Consider the following 12,180-nt stretch of genomic DNA (forward strand, 5'->3'; position numbering starts at 1 on the left):
AAATTTCGACACTTTTTAGCATTTTCTAATAATATTATATATAGCTTTTCCAAGAGTCCAAGAGCCTCAAACTGAATATATGAAATGGAGATGTCGCCAGCACGCCAATCAATAGATTCTTATTTATCATTTATTCACTTTGGAAAGCCATACAGAAGCAACTTCCTCTCCACCACCCGCTCCGAATCCCGACCGCCACCAACACCATTCTGATTCTCTTTTTTCTCTTCTTTTTCTACCTCTCTTCGATCTCCTAAATCTGCAACTCTTTCGCAACAGAATTCAACATATGTAAGTTCTTAAGAATCGTATATGCATCTTTGCTTATTTTCATCTTCATTTTTTTGCCTCGAATTTATATTTTTATTCTCTCTTGAATTTGATTTTGCTTCTCCATGCATGATTTGATGTATTACTAGCTAAAAACCTGCTAGGCGCTACCGAACTACTGATAATTAATTATATTCATATGCAGAAGTTGTGGAGACTAGTTGTTTGGATATTTTTCCTTGCAAAATGAACTCGTCTTTGCGTTTGTTGTCTTCTGAGCTAACATGTCCTGCAAGTGAATCCATGCAATACGCAAATATGAACTTTCTGTTGTCCAAACCATCGGTAAGAGTCTCCTGTTTCATTAAGAAAGGTGATAAGCAAGTATCTAATTGCGACGGAAGAAACGCCGCTGTTTCTTGTCAATTGATGCATAGCCACGTAGAGGAGTCATATAAAAGAAAGAAAAGGGTACAGTTGCCAGTACATAAGCCAGATTTTGTGAGGACATTGTTGATTGACAACTATGATAGTTACACATACAATATATACCAGGAACTTTCTATTATTAATGGCGGTAAGTTCTCTCTCTGTCACTTGAATGTGGTTGTGGGTAGAAAACAATTGGAAATGTTTATTTGCATGTGTTTGTTTAAGATAGCTTGTAATGAAAAAATTCTTACAGGGCAAGAATTCCTGAAAAGAATTAATTTAATTTAATCCAAAAATGTACTAAGTGGTTCATTGCAGAGATTCAATTCAATATTGTTCTGTCATGAAGCTGCACAAAATATAAAGTTCTTATACGTTGAAAAAAATGCATTAAACAAATTTATTTGTGTAGTTTATATGACTGTCAGTTCAAATTTTAATTGATTTAAAGTTATACATAGCAATCAATTTAGAAGAATAAGAGCTTTTGGGGTCTTAGTACAACTGCATTAGGAGATATGTTTGAGTAAATTTATCATGTCCAATTATTATTATTATTGTACATGATATTAAACATATAGAGTTAACTTATCTCCTTTTTGTAGACCTCTCTGTTCATTCTAATGTGGTTTCCATTAGGGACCTTTAAAATGGAACTGTAATGCTAATATGTCCAATCATTGGATGATCACTTAATGTTAAGGTTACAAAAAATAAAAATAAAAATACAAATGTCAATATTTTGTGAAAGAATTAAACAACTTTTTGAACATTCTAAAATCCAGTACATAAAGATGATGCCATTTTAAAGGTCACTGTACTTGGAAAGTTTAAGTTTACTTAAGGAATTGATGTCCATTTTAACTGCTGGTTTGGTTTATCATTTTGCCAGTCCCTCCCGTGGTGATCCAAAATGATGATTGGACATGGGAAGAACTTTGCCATTACATATATGAAGAAAATGCATTTGATAATATTGTCATATCACCTGGACCTGGTTCTCCAGCATGCCCAGAAGATATAGGTGAGAATCTTGGAATGCACTTGTGGACTGTTGATTTCACTACATTTATATGCCTTAGAAGATGCAACCAAAATAAGTTGCTGGTATTATAGATTTAAATGTTTGTGTTAAGATGTCTCCAAATAATTAAGGAATCTGCCTAAAATACTCCTGATAAGGCTTGGATAATCCTTCTCCATTGAGCAACTTTTGAGATTAAGTTTGGTTTAGGCCAATAATTTCTTGTGAGTGGATATACACTCCTTGTGTTTATTACATTCAAAGACCTTTGTATCATGACATGATATATTCATGGTAAAACAACACTTGCAGCTTTTGTGTATTGTGGCTTTATGGGTTTTTCACTTACAACTGTAAAATATTTGCTACACTGATGCCCCTGGTGGCATTGTGGCCTAAGAAGATGGTTAAAGAGCAACTCTGCTAGCAGAAAATTCATGTAAGAGTCACATGACAACACCTGTTATTGGTTGTGATCGAACTTGACCTTCAAAACCACTCATAGTTACCAAGATGCAAAAGATATGAGATATTACTAGAAGATTTTCAAATTTCAAGAAGTTAAAATATTGAAAAACTCAATCTTGACAATCCAACCTTATTGCACTACATGGGATTAGTTACATTGATCAATCAACATCGTTAGGTGCTGTCAAAACTAAGTTTTGCAATATATCCGTTTTAAGTAATGTTGTTTTTAATGGTTTCTCCTGAAGTCTTGTCTAATCTTCCCCCTTTTAATTGCACCATCTACCATCTAATCCTGTTTTCTCACGACCACTTCAAGTGGTCTTCTTAGCATGACCAAACCATCTTATGGCTAGTTTTTGTCATTTTCTCATAAAAAATTGCTACTCCAACTTTCTTCTGTATACATCTGCTCTAAATTTTGCATTTTCTTATATATCTATCCTTTCTTCTTAAATTTTCATCTCTATTATGGTAATAGGCGGTGTAACTGTGTAAGTGAAACATCTTCAAATCATGAAGATTGTAAGTTTATACCTATGCCTATATTTGTTTTAAAACAAAACCTGATTCAGTATACAGTTTTTAATATTATGATTTAATTTGATTGATCTTTATTTCATGAAGTGTGGAAAATTCTTTATTTTTAATTTTTTGGAAATGGTTTTGTATGTTTCAGGCATTTGTCTTCAGCTATTGCTTAAATGCTGGGATATTCCTGTTCTGGGTGTTTGCCTAGGTCACCAGGTATTTTATTTTCTTTTTTGCAAGATTGTTCCCTTTTTTCCTCCTGTCTAATCTGAACCCTTTCTTTCTTTTCAAACCTTCAAAGGGCCATGCTTTCTTCCTTTCTTGAAAACTATGTAAAAACCTTTTTCAGGTTTCAGTTTGTACTACTAATATCATACACAAGTTTCAATATAGAATAGTGCACTGTATTTCTTGAATTCAGGTCTTGTGTTACCATACAGCAGATTTATCCGTCTATTTTTGGTTTAACCTTCCCTATTAAAATATTATGTAATCATACTATGATAGCATCTAAGTAGCGTTTGTCACATTAACCCTTAATCTCGTTTCTTCTTGAGAAGATAAGTTGTGTGTCCTACCATTACATTTAGTACGATACAAAGTTTTTTGATGCAATGGAAATTGGACAGCTTGCAATGGAATGGAAATTCCCACTAGTGTGATTTCTATGCAGAAATGTGATGAAAATTTTATTACATTCTCATGTTTGCTATGCTAGATCTAGAATCAAGAAGGAAAAGGGGAAAACAACACTTGATGATAATACACTTGGGTTCAAAAATATTAAGATGATACACTTTTTTTTTTTTAAATTGTTCCATATTTAATTTTATACTCTATAAAAATGGTTATCTGAATTAAGGCAGTAATGTAATAAACGATGTACAAGCTGTATTATCCCTGATGTTGGTCAATGTCTGAATCCTGATAATATGGTGGGGGAACTCTTGTTAACAAATGCCTGATGTTGACTATCAATGTATTCACAATTGCCTTACAATCTTTTGTTGTCCTGCTTTGGCTACTGCCAATAGATTAAACTTAATCCTGTTTTAATTTGTCCTTTTGATTTGTAATATAATAGGTCATACTATTGCCTTTCATCACTGTTGCTTACATTATGTTTCTGTTTAATTGGTTAATCTATGATTTGATAGGCATTAGGTTATGTGCATGGAGCTCAAGTTGTCCATGCATCTGAACCCATCCATGGGCGTTTAAGGTAAGGTTAAACATTTTAAAACTGTATCTGTTGTTTTTTCATTACATATTATGCAATTTCTACGCAAAAATAGATTTACCTAAAAAAAAATGTTACAAGTCTTCTATCCATTCCTTCTCCTTTGGTCTTACTATCTCTTTGTATTTTACAGTGAAATTGAGCACACCGGCTGCCAGCTTTTTCGTGATATACCTTCTGGTGGAAATTCTGGTTTCAAGGTGTGTTCACCACCATATATTTGAAAGAATACAAATTTGATTCCTTCAAAGTCATTTTTAAAGAATTTGAATCTTTTCATAGAATTCAATTTTAAGCTTATCATATTCATACTTTGTACATACAGGTCATTTTGACACTAGGAAACTCCAACTTTTAATCTTAATTTTTCTAGATTGCGCGGTTGCTCTGCATTTATGGGCTAAATTGTTCGGGTTTCTTGGTGAATTCTAAATTTGTTTGACTCTTGAGAATTTTATCTCTAATTATTTTTAGGGGATGAATAGATACAAGGGAGGAAAGGTTTTGTGGTGCTGTGTCCATTTTGCAAACATGTGGTACATTTGGTTAAAAAATAATGGCCTAGTTTGGATAAAATTCTAGAAAAATTCTTATAGGAAAAAAAAAATCATATAAAAAATAAATAAAATTTCTTTAATAAATTAGAAACAACTTATGTTTCTCTATTATTTGAGAAGCCTTTTCATTTAACTTCTTTAAAATTTGAAGAGGTAAGTTGTTTCTAAAAGTTTTATTCATTTTTTATACTAATTTTTTTCTCCTATAAGGACTTATCTAAAAGTTTACACAAAGTGAGCCAATACCTTATAATTCTTTCTGACTTCTTCTTGTGGTTTTCTTTGATTTGTTTTTTTGTCAAATATATGGCTTTTCAGCTGTTTTTTTCATCTTTATTTCTCTTTTTTCCTTGTCTCCTTTGTTTTAGAAGGATTCTTGATCCTGTTGGCCTGTATTATTCTACTCTCTTAATACAATATTTTCTTTTTCTTATTCAAGTATAAATAAAGATTAGTAGATAAGGAAGACGTCTTCCTTCTAATTTTGTCAGTGGAGGTTTTTCTACTGTTTCTTCTTTTTCTCCCTGGGGAAAGGGAGACATTGGGTGGCTGGGTGAGTGAGGAAGGGCTAAACATGGTGTTGGTTTCACGGCATACCACCTATTGGTCTTTGATTAATGTGTTTGGTTGATTTGCACATTCATAGCAACCTTGGCCGTTGTCCCAGAATCACCCTTGTTCAATTCAATTTAATCAAAAGAGAGAGCCATTCCTAAGAATTATAAAACATTCCACAACCAAAAGCCTCCTACTTTAGTCCCTTGCCATAATTGTATTTCAGAACAATTGGCTTTGAAAGTACATAACTAGTTGATAATATCTGAGATGATGCAGCAATGCAGTCCTTCATCCAAAATTATGGATGCAAACTTCGCTCTTGCAATTTGTTTGTCTTTTCATGTCAAAGTTAATTAAGAGGTATCTGATCTACCCTCCTAGTCATAATTATTGTTTGTCATATATTTCAGGTTGTTCGATATCATTCACTGGTTTTAGATTCAGAATCACTTCCTGAAGATCTCATTCCAATAGCATGGACCTCCTCCAATAGCACACTTCCATTTATTGGGCCCAAAGATTCTGGCAAATTAAATGCTCATGAAAGTCAGACAGATCAAAGCATTTTTGTTGATCCTTTTTTAGCTGAAGTAGGAAATGGAAGTTCAAACCATGTTGGTTATGGACGAACTAGAAGTGCAAGAGTTCTCATGGGAATTAGGCATTCCACAAGACCACACTATGGTGTGCAGGTGTTAAGTGCATAAATGATGTGTCTATGTTCTTTGCTTTGCATTTATATTTATTTATTATTTGTTAACTTTGCTCAACTCAACAATTTTGACCTTTAGTTTCATCCGGAGAGTGTTGCAACATGCCATGGAAGTCAAATATTCAAGAATTTTAGAGAGATTACAGAAAATTATTGGCTGAGATTTAGGCCATCATACAAGGACAAGCATGTTCATTCTGATGGTAAACTAAAGAACTTTGTTATTATTATCTACTTTGTTTGTCATCAATGCTTATCTAATTCTTTGTCTGGATACTAGTTTGAGGATTGATGTTTGTTTAATGATTGAGAATGCCTCTCTGCCTTTTTTGCTGTTTTTTAGAATTTTTTGAGAAAAAAAATGGTCTGATACAAATTATGAAGTTGTATCTTGTATGCCACTTTGTTCCTAAACTAGAGTAATATTCATTTGAAATTGTTTACATGCTCCATAAATTTGTTCTTAGTTTCCATTAGCCTTAAAAAAATGTTAGTTCTGTATAATTTACCTGAGCAGTAAACTTTCTTTAGCATGCATGCAGGTTTCAAGTGCTAATAGACACTACAGAGAAGTTTGCAGAAGTGTTAGTTCAGAGAATAATGAAGTGGATCAGTTAAAAAAAGTTGTTAATGGAGTTAGACATATTGCATGCAATAATGCTGAGATGAAACGTTCAGAAATGTTTGACATGCTAAACGCTGATCATGCAAGCACTGATTATAAATGTTTGAAGTTGAAATGGAAGAAATTTGGTCGCTTGGCTGGTCAAGTTGGTGGAGCAAGAAGTATATTTTGTCAGTTGTTTGGACAGGAAACTGAAAATACCTTTTGGTTGGATAGTTCGTCCACAGAGAAGGTAATTTCTATAAATTCTATAATACACAATACATAGATCTTTCCTAATTTGGATCTTTAAACTAAAATCATCGAGCAGCATAGCATCTCTTATATTGAGATAAAATGTTTCATTATGCACTACTTATTGTACTATATTTATTAATATTCTTCTCATCTTAAGTAGGGAAGAGCAAGATTTTCATTTATGGGAGGAAAAGGTGGATCACTTTGGAAGCAGTTAACATTCAGATTGTCTGATCAAAGGTTTGAAATTAATCTTCTTAACTGTTAGTTTTTAATTTCTTTCACTTCTTCAATTCTCTTCTACATTTTAGATTCTTTTCCTTTGTAGATTACATTATTTTATGTAAGGTGTTGGTGAATGGGCTTCATCAAAATAGGTTACCTTCTTGTATTGTATTGCATGCTTTATTAGTACTAATTATCTTTTTTGATGCATTGACATGAAAAAATATTTCTATCACACTATTTCTACCATTTGTTGTAGATAGAAGTATATAAGTTATATATCTAAAATTTCATTCTTTTTCCAGTGATGGGTGTTCAAAAGGTGGTGGATATTTGTCAATTGAAGATTCTAAAGGTTCGGCCAAAACAATATTCTTGGAAGATGGTTTTCTTGATTTTTTGAACAAGGTATACACTGCAACTGTGTCGGTCTTTTTATGCTTTATTTTTGCATGTCACACTCCTCAACTAGTATATTCCTTATTGTTAGACATATAAGAACATTCTTGGGCTTCTTCCTGACAGTTAAAACTTCTAGGAGAATCGATCATTGACATGTTATTTGAGCTTCTATTAGGAGTTCCATATTTGTTGCCTGAATTCTTCATAATTAATCCTCAACACCTGTTACATTTAGTTTCTGCATTTGGAGGATATCTTATCCCCCCTATCTATACTGCCCCCATTTTTCTCTGTTGAAAATTATAATTTTATCCAAAAGGTTTATCCTAAACAGGAAATATGCTAGCAGAACAAATATTCTGATTCTGTTATATACAAAGAAGATCCTTATTGTCCATTCTCTTGTGATTCAGACCAATAAAAGGCCATGGCTTTGGATTTTTTTGCTTTGATCAGAGATGAAGTTAAGGAATGAAAGAGGGGATGGGTTAGGATTCAAGATAATGTAAACAGGTTTAACATATCAGAAAGTCATTTTTTGTGTGTATAAGTGTATTGAATCTCTCATGTATATATCATCTTACTGCATATTTAAATTATTTCTAACATACTTGGATCATACCTATCATGACAGAGCATATGTTCATATTTATAACAATCATTCTTAAATATATTTAATATTTTTTTCCTTTAATTCCTTTCTTCCTCATTCATATGTTGCCTTCATAATGTTGCAGGAGCTTCAATCATATCGTTATGATAAACATGAATATGAAGGTCTGCCATTTGACTTTCACGGAGGATATGTTGGTTACATTGGGTAGGTGGTGAAGTGAAGCAATTATGTCTACATTGAGTTAGGCAACCTAAATTCTTAAGCATATGTCAAGCAATTGGATGGTTTTCTAATTGTATCTTTTTATTTATGTATGATGCTTTTACTTTTAGCTTCCATGGGTATAGCCATTATTTCTCAGCCTTCCTTCTTTCTCCCATTTCATGTAGTCAGTTTGTGTCCTAGTTTTTGGGCATCATCACTAGTTTTGAAAGAATGATAGCCCTGCATTTATTTTGTTCAAACTATTGTGGACCTTCATTTTGATATGTTAGATGTTATCCATCCTAACCTTCTTGCTAAACATGTGTTTCTTGCAAGATTTTATTGTGGCCCTACTGGTTTGTCCTAAGTGCGATCTGGCCCTTGATGTTCTGGGCCCACCAGTCTTAAACCTAGACTTTGACCCTGTTGATCACTTGATCTCTGTCCTAGACTCATTTGCCCTGTTAGTCCTCAATCCTAGTTGCTTTGTCTCACCGATCTTCAATCCCAAGATAATGATAATTCCAGCCATGTTTGGTGCTTGTATTATTTTTAATCGGTTTTGTAATCAATTTAAAGCTTAGGGAGCTTTAGCTTGAGAGAGAAAGTGTTAGAAAGAGAATGTGAAAAGTTTCCAATTGCGTCTTAATTATATCTTGGAATAATTTAGAATATCTTAGATTGTCATTTATAAATAATTTTCATATTTTCCTGTTATCCCATGATTTATTTCTTGTTTTATTAGGATTATGATTTAGTATTAGTATAAACAAAAATTAGTTATTTAGGTTTTGTATCAATTCAATTTCAGAGTATTTAGTCTCTGTTCTCAAAGTTTCCTCCAACATCTAAAATTCTATAATTTCAATGTGATCTCTCCCGGGAACCAACACTAGACGAAAATTGATTTTCTTGTGTTGCAGATATGACCTCAAAGTTGAATGTGGTGTCACATCTAACCGTCACAAATCTAAAACTCCAGATGCATGTTTTTTCTTTGCTGATAATCTTGTAGCTATTGACCACAAAAATGATGATGTTTATTTGTTGGCTATACATGAAGAAAGCTCAAGTATTACACAGTGGTTGGATGAAGCAGAGGATAAACTTCTGAGCTTAAATGGCTCTGTGAGAATGGCTTTGGAAAGACAGAACTCTCATCCCTTAACTTTTTCCTCAAGTAAAGCTGGTTTTGCAGCTGAAAAATCTAGAGAGCAGTACATTGAGGATGTTAAGAAGTGTCTAAACTACATTAAAGATGGAGAAAGTTATGAGTTATGTCTCACAACTCAGATAAGGAAACCTGTAGAGAAATTAAATTCTCTTGGATTTTATCTGCATTTGAGAGAAAGGAATCCATCACCTTATGCTGCTTGGCTTAATTTTTCAAATGAGGATCTGTGTATTTGCTGTTCTTCTCCTGAGAGGTTCCTGCAGTTGGATAGGAATGGTACTCTTGAAGCTAAGCCCATCAAGGGTACAGTAGCTCGTGGTGCTACCAAAGAGGAAGATGAGCAACTCAAATTGAAATTACAGTTCAGGTAACCTATTTTTGTTTCTATCTATCACTATTTTAACAAATTCTACCACTTCAGTTTATGTTTTGGAAACATTTCTCTTAGCACATCGTCTGTCATGCAATGCATTAAAATTTTCAACTTCCAATAATATTTAATGCTTCTTCAATAATTTGTAATAGACAAGACTCATTGAAATGTGTGATACCCATATTTGGTTGCAAACAAACTCGTGATTTTAGTTATGAATCTGTTATCAGTTTAAATGTTTGCGAGAATTCAAGATCTAATTTCCAATTGGCCTTTCTCATACAGATTTTCAATATCCAGAATTATAATATGTTGATATAGCAAAACATTCTGAATTTGGTTCAGTTGGGTGAATCTGTTGTGAACTAACTTGCTTTTCTCTCTTTCAGTGAAAAGGATCAGGCTGAAAACTTGATGATTGTTGACCTTCTAAGGAATGACCTTGGTCGTGTTTGTGATCCTGGATCTGTTCATGTGCCACACCTCATGGATGTGGAATCATATGCAACTGTTCACACAATGGTGAGTACGATACGTGGTAAGAAACGGTCAGATGTCAGTGCTGTGGACTGTGTCAAAGCTGCATTTCCTGGTGGTTCAATGACAGGTGCACCAAAGTTGAGATCAATGGAACTTCTTGATTCTCTGGAAAGTTGTTCTCGAGGTATCTACTCAGGCTGTATTGGATTTTTCTCGTATAATCAGACATTTGATCTAAATATTGTCATAAGAACAGTCATTATACACGAGGGTGAAGCTTCAATAGGAGCTGGAGGGGCAATTGTTGCTCTGTCAAACCCTGAAGATGAGTATGAAGAGATGGTCTTGAAAACAAAAGCCCCAGCAAACGCTATGATTCATTTTGAATAGAGTTCAGTAAGTCAAACAATAGCTTTTTCCTTTTTGGCTCAAGGTCAGAGAGCAATACGATTCAATGTATGAGTCCTTCTAATCGTTTTATAATTTAATAGAATAGTAAAGGATGTTGTAGAATAGCTAGGTTCAATTATTTTGGGGTTAGAATTCAATTGATTTTCTTTCCAAAGAGGATAGATAGATAAAATGTACTAGTAATGTTTATGCTTAGTCATACTTGGCTTCAATTTAGGCCCGCTGGGTTATACGTCGGGTTTTTCTATACTGTAATTTGAGTTGGATGAAGTCCCAATGTTTTCATTGTATTCATTCATTTCCTTGTGAAATTGTGATATTTTATTCGTTGATACTCTTTTCCACGTGATTTCTACAATTATGTTGCTGCATTATTGAGGTATCTATTTGTTCACACAGCTGTGTATTTGAACTTTAAAAAGAAAATGTTATTAAAGGGAAGGATAGAGTAGGAGAAATTGCATTATTCCAATCATCCTTCTTCAACGCCGTGGGTATGCTTAATTCGTGGGAATGGTAATAAGACCAACGACTGCGTGTTTGTATTAGTATTTTACTCATCAATCATTATCAAAATGTTCAATAGCAAGATTTTGCTAATCCTTTAAGCTTTGCCAATGCAATTTTCGGAAATGTCCACCTTAGGAATCCTATCTTAATCTTATTTATTAATCCACAAATCTCAGTCATGAACGAAATGAAGAATTTGAAGAAAACAGGGATTTCATGGATATAATAGAAATAATAAAACATGTTATGGTCATAATGGCTAATATATTGTTCATGGATCGTCAACCAATATTAGTGGTCATAAAAGAATTGGATTGGTTCAATTCTATACTGTTCAAAAGTTTCTTTGCACATTTCATGGCTTATCAGCAAAGAACTCATCAACGATCAACAGAGTTTGACATAATTAGTAAATAGTGAGTTTCTTAAACATTAACTTAGTGTTGTGTGTATTAAAAAAAACTTTATTAGAAGAGCGATTTCAATTTGATAATCCTTAAACTTCAAAAGGTTATACCTTTGATCATCTGTTGGCGATATCCTTGATGTGCACTCACAAAAAAGGGCACGACAATGGGTATGAGCTTGACCCAATGAGAGAAAAATAGATTAGGCAGACTTCAATTACCATCAGCGGCTATGGTGGCAATTTAGACTTCATAGTTTTTGGGAGCAAAGAGAAGTTGATGATCTAAATCAATTAAATTAGACCAATATAAAAAATTTTCTTTCATAGGTTTCACCATTACTATCCATCCACAACGTAACCCATGCTGGATTTTTTCTTAATATTTCTATCCGTATTTTGCTTTGAATTATATTCTTCATATAATCTTTTTTTATGATATTTTTATTTCTCTTCGTTGCATTAATTATTTTATATCCTATACATTTATCTCTTCTCTTTTTTTTGTAAAAAAATATAAATAAATTGAATTTCTCTTTTATTAAACGCATAAATACACTTCATATGTAAAATTTTGTGTGTTCATTGTTCTTCACATTTCACCTGGGTTAGTGTTAAGAATCCTGACAGAGAAACAAGTTCCTCATTTATGTCCAATCGTTTGAAAATTTATTAGTTGAGACCTGTCAATTTGTTTCAGCTAAAAATCTAATCGGCTTGTTTAA

General features: G+C 33.1%; 1 protein-coding gene across 3 annotated transcripts; it reads left to right on the top strand.

Annotated features, from left to right (window-relative positions):
* The first annotated feature begins 68 nt into the window (after nt 1-68).
* On the top strand, nt 69-10,931 carry LOC113871137 (aminodeoxychorismate synthase, chloroplastic). 3 transcript variants are annotated; one of them, XM_027507950.1, is made up of 14 exons: nt 69-291; nt 476-847; nt 1,595-1,726; nt 2,874-2,941; nt 3,883-3,947; nt 4,099-4,165; nt 5,491-5,772; nt 5,872-5,995; nt 6,324-6,649; nt 6,815-6,894; nt 7,185-7,287; nt 8,019-8,101; nt 9,025-9,642; nt 10,038-10,931. In XM_027507950.1, exons 2-14 carry the CDS (start codon nt 517-519, stop codon nt 10,516-10,518), a joined length of 2,760 nt encoding a protein of 919 aa, XP_027363751.1. In that variant the 5' UTR covers nt 69-291; nt 476-516; the 3' UTR covers nt 10,519-10,931. The 3 variants fall into 3 exon arrangements, with proteins under 3 accessions (XP_027363751.1, XP_027363752.1, XP_027363753.1); XM_027507951.1 differs by having other exon boundaries at nt 86-291; nt 479-847; nt 10,038-10,869; XM_027507952.1 differs by lacking the exons at nt 69-291; nt 476-847 and adding an exon at nt 2,676-2,719 and having other exon boundaries at nt 1,626-1,726; nt 10,038-10,869.
* Nucleotides 10,932-12,180: the final 1,249 nt, after the last annotated feature.

The sequence above is a fragment of the Abrus precatorius genome, unplaced genomic scaffold, assembly GCF_003935025.1.
Source record: "Abrus precatorius isolate BTA unplaced genomic scaffold, Abrus_2018 Scaffold7, whole genome shotgun sequence".
In the NCBI taxonomy this organism is placed as follows: Eukaryota; Viridiplantae; Streptophyta; class Magnoliopsida; order Fabales; family Fabaceae; genus Abrus; species Abrus precatorius.

Coding starts and splice junctions, on each gene's coding strand:
- LOC113871137 (XM_027507950.1), top strand. CDS start 517: ATGAACTCGTCTTTGCGTTTGTTGTCTTCTGAGCTAACATGTCCTGCA. Junction 3,948..4,098: donor CCCATCCATGGGCGTTTAAG/GTAAGGTTAAAC, acceptor TGTATTTTACAG/TGAAATTGAGCACACCGGCT. Junction 5,996..6,323: donor CAAGCATGTTCATTCTGATG/GTAAACTAAAGA, acceptor AACTTTCTTTAG/CATGCATGCAGGTTTCAAGT.